At 37.1% G+C, this 17,382-nt stretch overlaps 1 protein-coding gene across 4 annotated transcripts in view; it reads left to right on the plus strand.

Annotated features, from left to right (window-relative positions):
* Positions 1 to 6,469: 6,469 nt before the first annotated feature.
* Positions 6,470 to 17,382, plus strand: part of LOC121316995 (splicing regulatory glutamine/lysine-rich protein 1-like) — a 32,015-nt gene continuing 21,102 nt past the window's right edge. Inside the window, exons 1-4 of one of the 4 annotated variants that reach the window (XM_041252487.1) lie at positions 6,470 to 6,779; positions 7,866 to 7,999; positions 10,976 to 11,091; positions 17,166 to 17,330. In XM_041252487.1, coding sequence (XP_041108421.1) covers positions 6,652 to 6,779; positions 7,866 to 7,999; positions 10,976 to 11,091; positions 17,166 to 17,330 — 543 coding nt within the window. In that variant the 5' untranslated portion in view covers positions 6,470 to 6,651. Of the gene's footprint in view, positions 6,780 to 7,865; positions 8,000 to 10,975; positions 11,092 to 15,675; positions 16,255 to 17,165; positions 17,331 to 17,382 lie in introns of those variants that run through there. The other 3 variants (XM_041252477.1, XM_041252495.1, XM_041252503.1) reach the window with 3 other exon arrangements.

Here is a 17,382-nt window from a genome sequence, read left to right on the forward strand (position 1 = left end):
GAAAGGTATCGATCAATTGTATTCCCCTATCAGTCACTTGGTGCTTCCCACGGCACATAAAGAAATCGTTGCTTGCTTTATGGGCCTTTCCTATTGTAACAACCTCTTTTAGGATGTACTGCACCCTTTAGGCTTTATATGTAGTTTAACCCACCCCCCTCTGAGAGTGCTTCACATCCTGCACTGCACTCCAGTGGAGTAGAGGTTGAGTAAGATATACCTTTGATGCACCAAAGAGTATATTATTGCTGAGCACTGCACTGCTAGTTGTGTACTGTGATTTCCATTACATGAGAATAGATGTTAAAACTTCATGCTGATTTGACCTTGGCTCTCGCCAAGATAAGCACCAACTAAGACGTAGCTTTATAGTAAACTAATGTGATCCATCTGCATCTCCATCCATTTGTGTTGCTTTCCATCTGATGATGTAGATATCCTTCTGTCTGGTGTTGATTGCTGAAGTGTAATGCTAGCTCCAGGGATCAGCTTATATTGCCTCCCCAACGCATCAGCAATGTCTGTACTCATTTTACTAAATAGAACCCTTAACTAATAAATAATTGTTTTTAGAATCACTTTGTACATTCTTTTTTTTTTCTTTTAATTTAGTGATCTTATCCACTTTGAATATGCTCGGTGTCTGGCCAGTAGGGTTTGCTGTTGTGCGCTGAGGAGAATAAGTCCCTGCAGGTTTCCCATCTCCCACCCTCGGAGAGCCACGTTCATATATGTCCTGTTCCTAACCAGAAGCCATTCCAAAGTGCCATCCCAGCATTTTGCATAGGCTATTCATTCATTCGTTTGTTTTGTTCCTTTGATACAGTAACTCACAAACAGGCTTTGAACTATTAAAAAATGAACCACCTGAAAAAATTCTGTATGATGAGGCAGCAATGAATATAAGAACCATATACACTTGTTTTTTTTCTTTCAAATGTGTACTTTGTTGTTTTGTTGTTGTTATTATTATTATTATTATTATTATTATTATTATTATTATTATTATTATTATTAGGGTTAGAAGTCCCAACATTATAATAACTGTCGCTTTGACTGGTGTAGGCTTATGTGTAGTATAGACATTATCTTTGTTTTATTTTGCCTATATTTATCATTCTACTCTTGACTATAATCTTGACCATAGATCTTAAACGCACCTCTCAATAAATCATTTCAAAATGTTTAACAAACGTGATTCTAAGAAATTACCATGTACCATTAAGATGCATTTTAGAGAAAAAGCTAAGCGTGTCGTTCTCCAATGGACAAGGGGGCAGTATTTGAATGACAGGTTACTTCTATTGCGGTGAGCAGGTGTATCTTGATTCCTGTAGTCAGTGTTATTTTTAAGTAGCACTTTGATGTCTGGAATTTTTATTTCCGGGACCTAAACTGAAAATCCTCGAAGGATTCGCTCATGTAACCCAGCAAGAGGTGGGGCTCTCCGGAGTGAGGAAACAACAAAACACAGCACAAAAACACTGTTACATAGGAAACGTTTTATATAACTGAATGAATAAGAATGCATGACCAACACCATGAATGTTAAACCATGAGACTGGTGTAAGAAATGCATTGGTATAAGAAATACAAATCCCCTAATCAAAGTCCTGGCCTCCCGGGTCTTCCTGACAGTCCTGGCTGGGCAGTGCCTTTACGTTATCCTGCGGAGCGGACGCTCTCCTCCTCAGTGTAAACACAGCAAGCTTTTGCTCAGTGCACATCTGCATGGCTATTGCTGGGCAGTAGCCTTGAACGCCAGCGCTGTGCAGGTGCCCCGGGCACGCCCCCTGCCAATCAGGACCTATACCTCATTGGCATGTTAATGTTCTACTATTGGTTGTGTGATGTAAAGAACCTGTATTTCATTGGTTCTGTTTTTATCTCTGTAAACTTTTCATGCTGTGTTAAAAAAGAACTAGTACCTGAAACACATTAAAAATTTGATTCTGGTGTTTTATTTTGAGGTATACATTAAAACATGGTATGCCGCACACGGTGCTTGCTCGAGAATGCCTAAACAACTTCCACTAAGAAAACAGGGACACACCCATTCAGATCCAGTATGTTATGTTGTTATTGGTCTTAATTGCATTTGTCATGTTTTCCAGTCTTTTACATCCTTTTTAATGCAATTGATCATATATTTCAACCTTTAAGAAAATAGTATACAAATATTTGTGCTATGCAATACATTGGGTCTTCTAAACTTGTGCAACTTTGCGGTCATTTCTCATTTTATATAAAAATATATCAAAGGCCTTGAATATCCCTTGGAGCACAGTCAAGACGATTATTAAGAAGTGGAAGGTGTATGGCACCACCAAGACCCTGCCTAGATCAGGCCGTCCATCCAATCTGGATGACTGAGCAAGATGGAGACTGATTAAAGAGCCGATCAAGAGGCCAATGGCAACTTTGCAAGAGCTACAGGCTTTTACGGCCAAGACTGGTCAAAGTGTGCATGTGACAACAATATTCCAAGCACTCCACAAAGCTGGCCTGTATGGTAGGGTGGTAAGAAGGAAGCCATTACTCAAGAAAGCCCACCATGCATCCCATTTGAAGTATGCAAAAAAACACTCAGGAGATTCTATAGCCATGTGGCAAAAAGTTGTGTGGTCTGATGAAAACTAAAATGGAACTTTTTGGCCTAAATACAAAGTATTATGTTTGGCGCAAACTCAACACAGCACATCTCCCAAAGAACACATGGTGATGGTAGCAGCATGTTATGGGGATGTTTCTCATCGGCAGGGACTGGGGCACTTGTCAGGACAGAAAGGAAAATAAATGGAACAAAGTACAAAGAAGTCATTGAGGAAAACCTGCTGTCCTCTGCAAGAAAGCTGAAACTGGGACAGAAGTTCACCTTTCAGCATGACAACGACCCAAAGCACAAAGTCAAAGCTACACTGGAGTAGCTAAGAAACAAAAAGGTAAATGTCCTTCAGTGGCCCTGTCAGAGCCCTGACCTAAATCCAATCGAAAATTTGTGGCATAATTTGAAGATTGCTGTCCATCAACGCTCCCAAGGAACTTGGCAGAGCTTGAACAGTTTTGTAAAGAAGAATGGTCAAATATTGCTAAATCTAGGTGTGCAAAGTTGGTAGAGACCTATCCCAACAGACTCACAGCTATAATTGCTGCTAAAGGTACTTCCACCAAGTATTAACGCCTGGGTGGAGGGGGGGTGGAATTATCCATTTTTTGATTTTCAGTTTTGTAAAATTATTTATATAATATAATATATATTATTATATATATATAATATATCTATATATTATATATATATAATATATATATATATATCTATATATATTAATTTATTATTCATTAAAGATAATGAGAAAATGCTAATCAGCTGCGACTGATTGAGTTAATTAATAAAGAAAATCACAGTTTGGTTCTGGTGGTTGGGGGTTGGTGAGAGTTTGTTTGTGGACTGACAACAAAGGGAACAAGGTATAGTGTTAAAGTTACACTTGTACATAAGTGTTTGTGACTGGTAAGTGGCTTAGCCGTCCAGTCTGGTAGTGAGGGATTGTGGCTAGTTAGTTAGCACTTCAATTTGGAGTTAGGTTTTGTTTTGTTTGTGTGAAAATAAATATACAAGCACTGCCCTGTTTAAAACCTATCATTGCTTTGAAGACGGTCCAGCATGTGGCCGGCACCAGGAGCTTCTTCCAGATACAGGGACGGAGTTGTTTTTGCCGGAGCTACCTACCCAAGAACCAGAGAGGGAGGAACCAAAGCCAGATCCAGAAGGAGAAGCACCTGTCAGTAGCTCTCCCTGGTGTGAATATTGTGGAGAACAGGCCCATCACTGGAGAGAGTGCCCTAATGTCCCATCATACTGGTACGGACTGTGTGAAAGGTTTGGACACGATTGGCAAGAATGCCCAAACAAAGAGACAGAGAGGGAGGAGCTGCCTGCCCGGATGCGAACACAGGAGCCACAGTGTCTGCCGGCCAAGAAGTGGGAGCCAGGGGAGGCAGAGCAGACGAGGGTGACCCAGGAGGGTGTACCAATGTGCTTCTGGTGCCAAGAGTACGGACACGAGGAGACAAATGCCCACTGCGCGAGTGGGAAATGGAGCAGGGCTGGAGGAAGCCTGAGGTGCCGGAGGTGCTGGAAGAGCCAGATAAAGATGTGCTAGACAAGTGTGACCATCAGCAGCTACCCGAGGCACTGCTGAGGAAAAGACAGTGTGACCTGCAGCAACACATACAGACCCAGGATGGAGGGGAGGAGCACCAGAAGCTCAAGCACCAACTACAGGAGGTAAAGAAAAGCATGGAGGTTCTTAACCAGTGGAAGGCAACTGCCCTTGATCAGGCCAAGGTGTGGGAGAAGAAATTTGCAGAATAGAAAACAAACGCCGCAACCAAGTTCACAAAGAACCACAGCAGTATCAAGCCACTCCAAGGCAAATTGACAAAATTGGAGAAGCAAATTTGTGAGAAAGATATCCAGTTAAGCAAGCTCACCAGTGCTATTGCTAAACAGTCCAGAAGCAAGTCTGAGAGTGACAAGATGCTGGACGAGAAAGAAAAGAAAATCTGTGAGTTAACTGCTGAGCTACACAACTGTGTGTTCAAGATGAAGGAGCTTGAAGCGAGTAAGGAACATGAGTGTTTTGTAGTGGAGTTGCATCAGAAGAATGAAGTAAAAGATACAGAAAATGAGCTGTTTCTACAACTTAAACAAGCTCAAGTGCAGTCTACTGAAATGTGTACTAGAGTTAAAGAAACTGAACAGAAGTTACATACTCTGAAAAGGGAAACTGAGCAATTGAGGCAGGAGCTTGAACTCAGAGGATTTTGAGAAGTTGAAAGTAGAAGCTCTGAAGAGTAAAGGAGTGCGTCAGGCAGTAGTGTATATAATTAACTTTATCATTTGCTTTAAATTTTCCTACAAACCTTATGACTATAGCAACTGCATGTACCTGTACCAAAATCGGACAATGTACCACTTTCTGACCATACACATATCAAGTTGTGGTAGGGGTACCACATTCTGACAATAGCCACTTTCTAGCCCTACAACGGTTTATAGAATTTGCTACCCTTAGCAATTTCTAACAATTATAGTGTATCACAATTTGCGACCTTGTCAGAAAATGCCATCCTTGTTTATACTACTGTATAACTAAGAAAAAGGAGATATAAACAAAATAATTAAACAAGTAAAATATAAAACAATAAATGCACTAACCTTCTAAAGAATAATTAGTAGCCAAACCTCTCAGATTCTGCCCTGATTTTTACAAGTAGATTTTTGCATATAGTTATAAACCGCAGCAATCTTCTCATCCATTCTAAAGAGAAATAATAAACACATTGTCACACAAAATAAATATTTTATTAACCCTTTAAATTGGTGTTTTACAAAAACATTAAAGCAGACACTGCGCCATCACATAGTTTTCTTATCGATCAGGTAATGTGCATTACCTGGATTTGAAATAGTCAGCTATTGCTGTCTCTTCACAAGGTTACTTATTCATTGTCACTTCTCAGAGATGTCGAATTCAGTGGCTAAGAGTTACGTCGCACAGTGAAGAACTTATCTGAAGAAGCAGAAAGGAGCAGCAACTGACTGTGGTTGAGACAGAATGATTCTGGATGGGGATCTAAAGCACAGTAGAAAGAAAGCAACGCTGATGTACAGGTTAACTAAGCTGGGCTGAGCTGAGTGGGGGGTGGAGGGGGGTGATGCTGGGATGCCAGAATCACTGTTGAGCCAGCTTGAGGTGTTGTGGGTTAGTCGACAAAACACAGAGGATGGAAGGTGCCCACTTGAAGACCCCAGAGATGTACCCTACTTAGCTCAATCCAGACGGTTGTCATGCTGATGCGCTGGGGAGACCGCACTGTGGTTGATCCCCAGAACCAGCATCGCAGCCGTTGTGTGTGCTGATGTGCTGAGGAGGCAAAATGAGCTGATCCCTGGAGCCAGCATTACACTTCAGCAATCAACACCAGACAGAAGGATATCTACATCAACAGATGGAAAGAAACGCAAATGGATGGAGATGCAGATGGATCACATTAGTTTACTTCAAAGCTATGTCTTAGTTGGTGCTTATCTTGACCAGAGCCGAGTTCAAATCATTATGAAGTTTAACATCTACTCTCATGTAATGGAAATCATGTCTTCATACTTCATGAATACTTACGCGACTTGTATAAATTAAAACGATCTAAGATGGCTATCTATTTTTGACTGAGATACAAAACAACAGCTTAATCAACTACTCTGAACCGGACAAACAACGATGTGACTAATTATTTTTAAAATTAATTGATATAGTATGGGTTAATATGCCTTTGGTTTACTAAAATAAATGCACCCGTTGTTAAAGGAAATTAGATAAACTGTAATATTTAAAAGCCAAACACGTGACATCCTTAATATTATTGTTGATACATCCCCACCAGAAGGTGGCGCTGTGACAGCACGGCGGATGGAACTGCTGTAACGGCATATTTTCATTCTCAATTGGGATCAACAACGCAAAAAAAAAAAAAAAAAAAAAAAAAAAAAAAAAAAGTGGCAAGGGAATCATTTGTAACCATAAACACTTCGGAAATTCGGCATTTCAATTGAGTATATTTTATTAGTTTCTTCCAGCAAGCTCCAGCATGAGTGGGGTCCCTGGAACCTGTGTCATCCAGGTCACCAACCTCTCCCCAGCCGTGACTAGCGAGCAGATGCGAACCCTCTTCGGTTTCCTCGGTGATGTCGAGGAACTGCGCCTCTACCCGCCCGAGTAAGTGGCGAGTAATGGTGAAGACGGGTTAGGAAATACCCGGGATTTGAAGGCCTGCGATATCACAGCTTTGGTAGAGAACAAGTCCATTTAGTTTACAGTTTAGAAAGACTGAAATAGTAAGATTTCTTCATGAAAACGCAATAATATTGTATAGCTTATGCTTCTCAAATTACCTGTCGATATCATGAGGTTTATAGCATAGAAAATGTGATTTATTTACGGTAATGGAAATACAATTGCCAAGTCGACAGGCATTTGTGATTTATTTCTAAATGACGTAGTTGTCGAGCTTTGCGAGTTTGTGAAAATATGATATTTATTTAATATGTGTGCCGCGGCTAGTTCTGTACTATATCGACGTGTATAATTAATTCTAAGTGCATACAGTGATATCATATTAAATAAACCAATGATGGTGTACCATGTTTTAGAGTGTTTAGTCATGGTGATAAATTAATTTGATCCCTGTAACCGTAAATCTTTACTGTTTATCAGTTACAAATGTAATGGACCTGACAATGAGATGTGCTTTGATGCATTAAGTAAGCAGAATGGCATTTTGGGTTGGAAGTTTATTGTAATGCATTGGACTGTTTTACAGTTTTGCTGGAATACATGTTTTAAAAAACCTGCATGATGTAAAAAACATTATATTGACGTTGGCTCTATTGAAGTGTTATCTAATGTTCTCGAATGCATTGCATATCTTGGGAGTTGAGCATCCATGTATTTTACAGACTTCAAAAGGTCACAGTCACAGGACCTTGACTTCTATGATCTAGTGTCAAATGAGATCACTTAAGAACCTGAATGCTAATGCACTATTACATCAGATGACGTTTAGATAATTTAAAATAGAGAGTTTATATCTCCCAACTTAGCAGATTCAACTGGTTCTTTGTTGAAAACAAGCTGTGCAATCTTGCAGTGTGGGATGAAAACGGTGCAAACAACAAATCAAATTCTACGAGTAACTTCTATACATACTGTCTTTACTGAACAGGGCTGACTGTATAGTGGAAGGAAGCATTCGCTTCAATATGTGAATGAAGTCATCTAATTCTGTCTAATTTTATCTTTCAGCAATGCTGCTCTTCCTTTTTCCTCTAAAGTATGTTATATAAAATTCCGTGAGCCTCCAAGTGTTGGTGTGGCCCAGCATTTAACCAACACAGTTTTTATTGACAGAGCTCTGATAGTTGTACCCTGTGCAGAAGGTGAGTACTTGTCATGTAAATGTAAGGGTTTTGCGTTTATAAAACTTGGTAAAAGGTGCATATTTTACAAAATCTAAACCTGTGTTCTTCAGCCTGTAACCCTGTAAACAGATCTGAATTGAGACAAGTCTCCTGGGATCTTATGTTTTGGAAAGTTCAATTGATTTAAAGGACTTCAATGCTCTATTTTGTTATTAGTGACAATTGGGCCATGATGTAGAAGGTTTGGAGACCACTGATCTGAATGGAATTTTTTCTAATCTTTTATTCTCTTTAAATTTATTTTTAAATATTGTTTTGCTTATTTATTTTTTGTTTACCAGTACCAGTTACAGTAGGAACAAGATTTTGAATTTGCCTTCTGGCAAATGAGCTTCAATGCTCACATAATCCAGCTGGTGGTAACACAGCTTAACAATGGCTATACTGGCTTCTGTTTCCAACCATGTGATGGTAGGAATTTTCCCCAAACAGTATTCAAGCAAATTGTTTGCTTGTCTTGCTGTACAGAGTTCCCATTTCTACTTACCATATCTACTTTTTTTTTTTTTTAATAACATATTAATTTTTTGATATGTCCCTCTGTTTTGGCAAAATATTTCACGACCATTTTCTATCACTTTTTTTTTTCTTCCAACATTTATTTGATAGTTCACACAGTAATCACCAACGCAGGAAACACTGTATGTTAAAATGATAGAATCACTGACAATGCTGAGTGTTTAGGATTTCATTTTTGGGAAACCAGTCTTAGCCCACATCACCCACTTAAGATCATTTCACAAGCCCCCCTGTTTTTGGTAGAGGTTTGTTTTTCTTTAGGCAAAGAAGTAGCACAGTTTAAATGGGAACTGAAACACATTCCCGGCATTTGTTTAATAGTGTAAACTAGTAAAGAAGTGGAGATGGATATTTGTACAGATAAGGCTGTAGTAGAAACAAGAACTTGCGTTTTCATTGAATAGTGTGGTACATTTTATTAAACTTATTATTTATAATGGTGTTTCTGGTTCATTCTAATATTTTGCTTGCTGTCCACATTTACTGGTAGATGGATTCTGAAGTTATTAATTTGGTTTTGTATGTTTTTTCTGTGTAATTATGTGTGCATTATTAGATGACTAGACTGGCCAAGGCAGACCTGTTACACTTGCCTGAGTAAGGCATTGTTTGCCATGCCACTAAACCCGCTGGCAGACGCACTCTACATGGGGAAATGTGACTGGGAGAATAGCCGATGAACCCTTCCAAGATGGACACCTTGTCTCCCTTTTTTTTTTTTTTCTTTTTAATTTTTTTATTAATTAATTTTTGTCCCTTGTTTGCTTCTCTTAAAAAATAATAATAATAACCTCTTCTGTTTTATTCTAGGAATTGGCTTTTCAGTCCTAAATTGTATTCACCCGTGACTGATTTCTTATGTATTTATTTTAAAATACAAGTTTAGGGTTCGCTCTTTAAATAAATAAATAAATAAATAACAATTGTGCACTGTATTTGAAGTAATTGTCCAGGTGGCACCTGTAAATCTATAGAATTAACATTACTGTTTGGGCATTTTTGGTTACTTCTAAAGGCTAAACCTTGATATACTTCTAGGTAAAGAATTATGGACCCAGAAAGAAACTTCACATTTTAAATCTTTCTTCAGATGTCTAAAATACATAACTATTTTAGACATCCTTTTGGGCTAACTATTGCATGTTTTTGTACTTTTTTGTCATGACCATTTTACATAGTAGTGGTACCCTGCCCCATCCAAAAATTAACTGCTGCTGCTATGTACAGAAAATACATTTAAAAAAATAGCTAGCTGGAAACCTAAGAGCTTCTCATTAAACCCCCAGACAATCTGCCCTGCATGTAGGAGTCATAATAGGGGAAGATATTTATCGTCATTCCGGGCTTTTGAACAGGATTTAAAATAAGTATTGTGATTGAAGTAGGACCCATATAATTTGTAATGCCTAGTGTCATCTTTCTGTGGTCAAGAAGGGTACACATACAGTGTTGATTAACTTCCATTTAGCTGCAAGTGTTGTTTCTTTTCAGAATGCACATCTTTACCTTTTTAATTTAATACCTGTTCTTTAATTATGTAATTAGTGCATATAATTTCTAGGATTTTGTTTTTGTTTTGATAAAGACATTGCAATGAATTCTTTGATTGCCATACTAAAGATTTCTATGTAAATAGGCATTACAGTACCTTGTGCTACTTATTCACTGCTATTTTTTTATTCAGTGAGATGCATGCATTGGCACAGACTGCACGAAACAGCTGTAATGCATTTCAAAATCCACACTAGGTTTTTTTTATTTTTTTATTTTAACAAATAAACCTATATATATTGTTTTATTGTTTTGCGTATTTGAATTTCTGGGGATTCCATTTTTTTAAAAAATGTTCTTCTTTTCTGTATCTGATGTTCTGTGTGCTATTAGTGATGCAGCCAACACGAACGGTTGTCTTGTGTCACAACACTGAAACGATCGCCTGGGAAAGCGTCCGCGCTTGATATCGTATGAGTCATGACCAATAAGTTTCCAGTACAGGTGACCCATAGCTCCAAGTGTTCACAATTATCAACATTTTTTTTTTTAAGCTCTTAAGGAAGAAAAAAAATCGATTTTATTAAATTTGATATTTTGAAAACTCTTTTTAAAAAATGAAAACATCAATAGGCAATTTGCAAGTTTATAAATCTTTTCTGTAAGGAATAACTAGTTTAAAATATGTTACAATGGTATACTTAAAGTAAAGATTAGTGATACATTGACGAATGTGATATTCACACAAACAATGAAGATGCTCCGTTTTGATAAAGTGGCTGTATCATTATCAGAGCTCCTCACTATCTAGTTCAGTAGGGGTTTGATCAAATTTGTCTAGAATACTTTGGTTCTTGTGAAATCAAATGAAGATTTGGTGTTTACAGCCATTCAAATCCATAACATGTTGTTTTTGCCCTACAGGTAAAATCCCAGAAGAAGCCAAAGCGCTGTCTCTCTTGGCTCCTGCCACTACTGTGGCAACCTTGATGCCAGGTGCGGGGTTGTTGCCAATACCAACGCCGCCTCCCCTCCCTTCAGTAAGTTTCTTATTTACAACATGTCTTCTGCTGGTTTTTTCTGTCTAATGTGCTTTGATTACTCCATGTTCAAGTCTGAGATGAGCATTTGTGATTTGAATGTGCAAGCAGCTAAGCACTGGCATTTATACACTATATACAAACATAAAGACACTGTTGTGGGCAAAATGTGACTTCTATTCATATGCAGGTTAAACAATTATAGTTCAGATTTAAAAAAAATCAAGGGAAAAGTCCAAGATGTTAGCAAAATGAATGTGAAGCATTATGTATTTCTTCACTGATGGTGAGACAAGCTGTTCATATTGAAGAAAACTGAGTGTCAAGAATAAAGGTATGTAATCTTATAACAGGAATGATAGCGCTTTGTTCAGCTAGCTGTTTTCTGTAATGTACTCCTCAAATAAAACAATCTGCCTACACATATTTGCCCTACATATTATATGGTCTTCCATATGTCAGATATGCTGTGATCATAGTTTTAAAATGTTACACTTAAAGACTAATGCTGAGGTTTGAATGTGTATATATTTATATATGTAACATAGAGTATGTTTATACCTAATATTGTATTTATGCAAAAGTCTGTGTCATGGAAGATTCTTTGATGGAATCCAGTACTAAAAAGCCCTCAGTTAAAACTGGTATGATACCTGCTCTTTAATAATAGAGGTAAGATAATTAAGTGGCAGCTTTACTAAGCTTTTGCTCCAGTGCAGAGTTTGCTCCATTTGGTTCTAATTCAAATAAAAAAGCAAATGTTTCAGTACTAGAACAATTATGTCTGTATCAGTATGACAAAAATGTTGATGCCCGTGACACATCAAAGTATGGACAGAATTGTTGAAATGGCAATGAACCACTTAGTGGAAATTGGATAACTAAGACCTAGAGGTGTTTATTATGGTAAAGTAAATCGATTGATTTACAGCATGTGGAAATCCACCACCACCATATATTCTCACAATCAGAGACACCCAGTAACCTATGCTAAATAATGTTAACACCTATTGTGATGATGTACCTTTTGTTCAGTAGTGATAACCCTGGGCTCCCAAGACATATTTTAGCCAAATGCCCTCATTTGAACTATTTTAGCTATTCCTGTAACATTTTTTTTATTTTATTCTCCAGTCAAATTGTAAAGATATTTCCAGGGTTTAAGGTGAGTTCTTCACAAAAACTTATGACAGTGGAGGATTTTAATGTCTGCACTGATGCGTGTTTACATTTGAAAAGCAGCCAAATGCAAATGATTGACATACAACCAGTATAGTTTGCAAGCTTTCTAACAGTGTGTAAACTGCATGCTGGAAAGTATGAATAATACAGGTACGTTATGGTTAGAAATCTAGTGATATGTACAGCCAAAACTTGCATCACCTAGAATTTTAGGATTGAGACAAAAAAAATTCGATTTACTTATATTACATCTTATTGTTAACAATCCAGTTAATAATAATAATATTTAATTAATGATGACTATGACTACTACTACTACTATTATTATTATTATTTATAATAAATATAATAAATATTTGTATATCATTCGCCTGGTTCAGAGATCACCTGGTGTGGTTTGTACATTAGTCAAAGAAACTGCACGATCTACTCCATAACCCCTCCCTAACCCCCACCCCCCCCACCTGGGGGTAGACTGGACTCGGGTTAGTCACTACCCTAACCGTTGGTGTCAGGAACCAAGTCATCTATGATTATTATTTAAAAATAATAATAATAATAATAATAATAATTAATAATATATTTTTAAATTAAGGCAAGGCCAAAAAAATTATCTGGTGCAGTGGTAGACAATTCCACGGCTATAGGTCTATTCCACTACAGGTGTAATAATTATCTTGTAAAAATGTACTACTAGTTAGCCACTTCAATTGGTCTAATGTCTCACTATCTTTAAATATTCTCTTTGATGTGCAATGCAATATTGATTTAACATGAATGCTTGGCACATCTTTGGTTAACATTACATAATTGTCAACTGTCTTGGCAACATCCCAGACACAAGATTGGATAGACCTGGGGCCGTTTTTTCCAAAAAAAAAAAAAAAAAAAAAAAAAAAAAAAACTGGAACAGTGATAAGGATTTTGTAATCAAAATATATATGTATATATTTATATGTATGTATATATATATATATTATATGTATATATATATATATGTATATTATATGTATATATATGTATATATATATATATATATATATATATATATATATATATATATATATGTATATATATATATATATATATATGGGATATAAATATCAATATATATATAATATATATATAATATATATATATATATATATATATATATATATATATATATATTATACAGTAACAAGACTGCACCTCACCACAGTTCGTTGCCCCTTTCAAAGCAGGACCCAGAAATGGAAGTTTCAGCTCTGATGCACTGTGTTTAATAAACAAAACAAAATAAACACCTAGCTCCTACTTGGAGCACTGAACAAACAGGAACCTAACTATAAAACAGGACAGCTAGGCTGATTACCTGTTATAAAAATTCACAAAACAAAATACACAAAAAAGATTTTCACACAGTACCTTTTATTTTTTTTTTCTAATGGTTGAAAGCACCATCAACTGGGCCCCACACAGCAGCAGCCCTGAACAGACTGGCTGCTTTCTTTAAATACCCTGCACCTCAACTATAATATATATATATATATATATATATATATATATATATATATATATATATACACACACACACACAGTACTGTGCAAAAGTTTTAGGCAGGTGTGAAAAATGCTGTAAAGTAAGAATGCTTTCAAAAATAGACATGTTAATAGATTATATTTATCAATTAACAAAATGCAAAGTGAGTGAACAGAAGAAAAATCAAAATCAAATCAATATTTGGTGTGACCACCCTTTGCCTTCAAAACAACATCAATTCTTCTAGGTACACTTGCACACAGTTTTTGAAGGAACTCGGCAGGTAGGTTGGCCCAAACATCTTGGAGAACTAACCACAGTTCTTCTGTGGATTTAGGCAGCCTCAGTTGCTTCTCTCTCTTCATGTAATCCCAGACAGACTCGATGATGTTGAGATCAGGGCTCTGTGGGGGCCATACCATCACTTCCAGGACTCCTTGTTCTTTACGCTGAAGATAGTTCTTAATGACTTTTGCTGTATGTTTGGGGTCGTTGTCATGCTGCAGAATAAATTTGGGGCCAATCAGATGCCTCCCTGATGGTATTGCATGATGGATAAGTATCTGCCTGTACTTCTCAGCATTGAGGAGACCATTAATTCTGACCAAATCCCCAACTCCATTTGCAGAAATGCAGCCCCAAACTTGCAAGGAACCTCCACCATGCTTCACTGTTGCCTGCAGACACTCATTCGTGTACCGCTCTCCAGCCCTTCGGCGAACAAACTGCCTTCTGCTACAGCCAAATATTTCAAATTTTGACTCATCAGTCCAGAGCACCTGCTGCCATTTTTCTGCACCCCAGTTCCTGTGTTTTCGTGCATAGTTGAGTTGCTTGGCCTTGTTTCCACGTCGGAGGTATGGCTTTTTGGCTGCAAGTCTTCCATGAAGGCCACTTCTGACCAGACTTCTCCGGACAGTAGATGGGTGTACCAGGGTCCCACTGTTTTCTGCCAATTCTGAGCTGATGGCACTGCTGGACATCTTCCGATTGCGAAGGGAAGTAAGCATGATGTGTCTTTCATCTGCTGCAGTAAGTTTCCTTGGCCGACCACTGCGTCTACGGTCCTCAACGTTGCCCGTTTCTTTGTGCTTCTTCAAAAGAGCTTGGACAGCACATCTGGAAACCCCTGTCTGCCTTGAAATTTCTGCCTGGGAGAGACCTTGCTGATGCAGTATAACTACCTTGTGTCTTGTTGCTGTGCTCAGTCTTGCCATGGTGTATGACTTTTGACAGTAAACTGTCTTCAGCAACCTCACCTTGTTAGCTGAGTTTGGCTGTTCCTCACCCAGTTTTATTCCTCCTACACAGCTGTTTCTGTTTCAGTTAATGATTGTGTTTCAACCTATATATTGAATTGATGATCATTAGCACCTGTTTGGTATAATGGTTTAATCATACACCTGACTATATGCCTACAAAATCCCTGACTTTGTGCAAGTGTACCTAGAAGAATTGATGCTGTTTTGAAGGCAAAGGGTGGTCACACCAAATATTGATTTGATGTAGATTTTTCTTCTGTTCACTCACTTTGCATTTTGTTAATTGATAAATATAAACTATTAACATGTCTATTTTTGAAAGCATTCTTACTTTACAGCATTTTTTCACACCTGCCTAAAACTTTTGCACAGTACTGTGTGTGTGTGTGTGTGTGTGTGTGTGTGTGTATGTATGTATATATTAATATATATATATATCTATATATATATCATATATATATATAATATATATATATATATGTATATATAAAATATATAATTAGACACACACACACACACACGGTTAAGTATATTTGTAATTATTTGTAATCTGGATAAATGTAATGTAGCAGTGACATTTTCTGAAAAAATGGATAAAAAAGATCCAGATAAAAGTAATCTTGATTACAAAATCCAGATCGCTGATACCCAGATTACAAGTTTTTAAAAATTGGCCTCTGGAAACTGAATCCTTTTACCCCTTGTGGTCTCTCAATGGCTAAAAAATGTAAACTGGCTGAAAGTCTTTCCCTTTAAGAAGTTATTGTTTTACTGATTGTGATAAGATTTTTACATGGCATACAGTAGTATTGATGTGGCCAGCTGTTCAAATTTTAGTGATATGAAGCTTGCTGTACAGCTGTTTGCATTGTGCTGTTTGTTTGAGCAGAGGATTTCAATCTCCAGTTCTGTGAATCTTAAAAAAAAAAAAAAAAAAAAAAAAAAAAAAAGCGCGTCACCATGAACCTGAGTTGGGTTCATCTGGTTAAGTGTCTGTCATAGAGTAGGACACCTAGTGTATGCTTGATTTTAAGCTTGGAACATTTCAGAGCCAAAACCTTGTGGTGTTTGTAAATTTTACATTTCTGTAGGCTATTGAAATCTGGTTTAAAAAGAGGGAACACTTGATTATCTGGTCCATTGGATAAAGTAAACCCCCGCCTCTCCAATATGAAGCTGTTTAAGTTCATTTCTGAGGCAAGTGGATCAGCTTTATTTTTCTTGTTTGGGGTTAAAATACAAACAATAAACAGATTGGTTTAGAAATCTTATAATTATTTGGCATACTAATGTAGAATATCATGTGAAGAGAAGAAGAGGGATATGCTTTATTTTTATGAAAATGTGTGAAATCATCAAGTAAACGTTGTTTATCGCAAAACAGGCATAATATCAACTGTTGGTCCACTATTATTCAGCTTAGTTTAATACAAGTAAACTAGTATGTTTTCACTACCAGTATTAAAAACTTAATTTTAAAACTTTAATCCAGGAAATGCATCTAACTGGTTTATTTTTACAAATCGCACACAGAAGGGTGTATCTAATAATTGTATTTAATCCACATGTATTAAACAACTCTTCAGTTACATTGTTGATCCTTTAAAGTGTAGGATTTGATGCTGCATTGTAAAGGAACCCCTTCGTCTGATAGTTTAGGGAAATGTGTGGATTATTTGTATTACATGTTATTGTCATTATGGAAATCTGTTGACCCAGTATAGCAAGAATTTATACCAGGATGAATTGACAGATGTTTCTTCTTATTTACAGGGTCTTTTTGCATACAAATAGTCATTTTAAAACTAAACAACATGGCTCTTATTTACAGAGGAATGGATGTTTTAAACCAGCTTGTTTTTCCCTTTCGGATTAGTTTAGTTTTATGAAAATGGGGTCATAGCTTTTATAGATTCCTATACCTGTCATTGTAACAAATTGAATTTTTGCATTTCCTCAGAGGGAACATGTAATGCCTAACCAGCTAGAAAAGAGTGCTGGGCTGTCTGTTGTTCATGTGCCTCTGGGGCACCTTGTAGCAGTTTCATTTTGATTCAGTGTAGTAAATATTTGTAGTCCTAAATTGAACTATGTTTGTAATGTTGCAGCTTGGTATCCCAATTGGCAATCTGGGAACGTTGCAGGCTGGCCTCGATCCTTCCCTGGCAGCTTTGGGAGGAATCTCGTCACAACCCCCTTTGATGGGAAATGTGGATCCCTCCAAAATTGATGAGATCAGAAGAACTGTTTATGTTGGCAACTTGAATTCACAGGTAATTCCAACCAATGAGTACTCGTATTATTTAAACCATTTGCTGCTCTGTT

This window comes from Polyodon spathula, chromosome 1 (assembly GCF_017654505.1).
Source record: "Polyodon spathula isolate WHYD16114869_AA chromosome 1, ASM1765450v1, whole genome shotgun sequence".
Lineage (NCBI taxonomy): Eukaryota > Metazoa > Chordata > Actinopteri > Acipenseriformes > Polyodontidae > Polyodon > Polyodon spathula.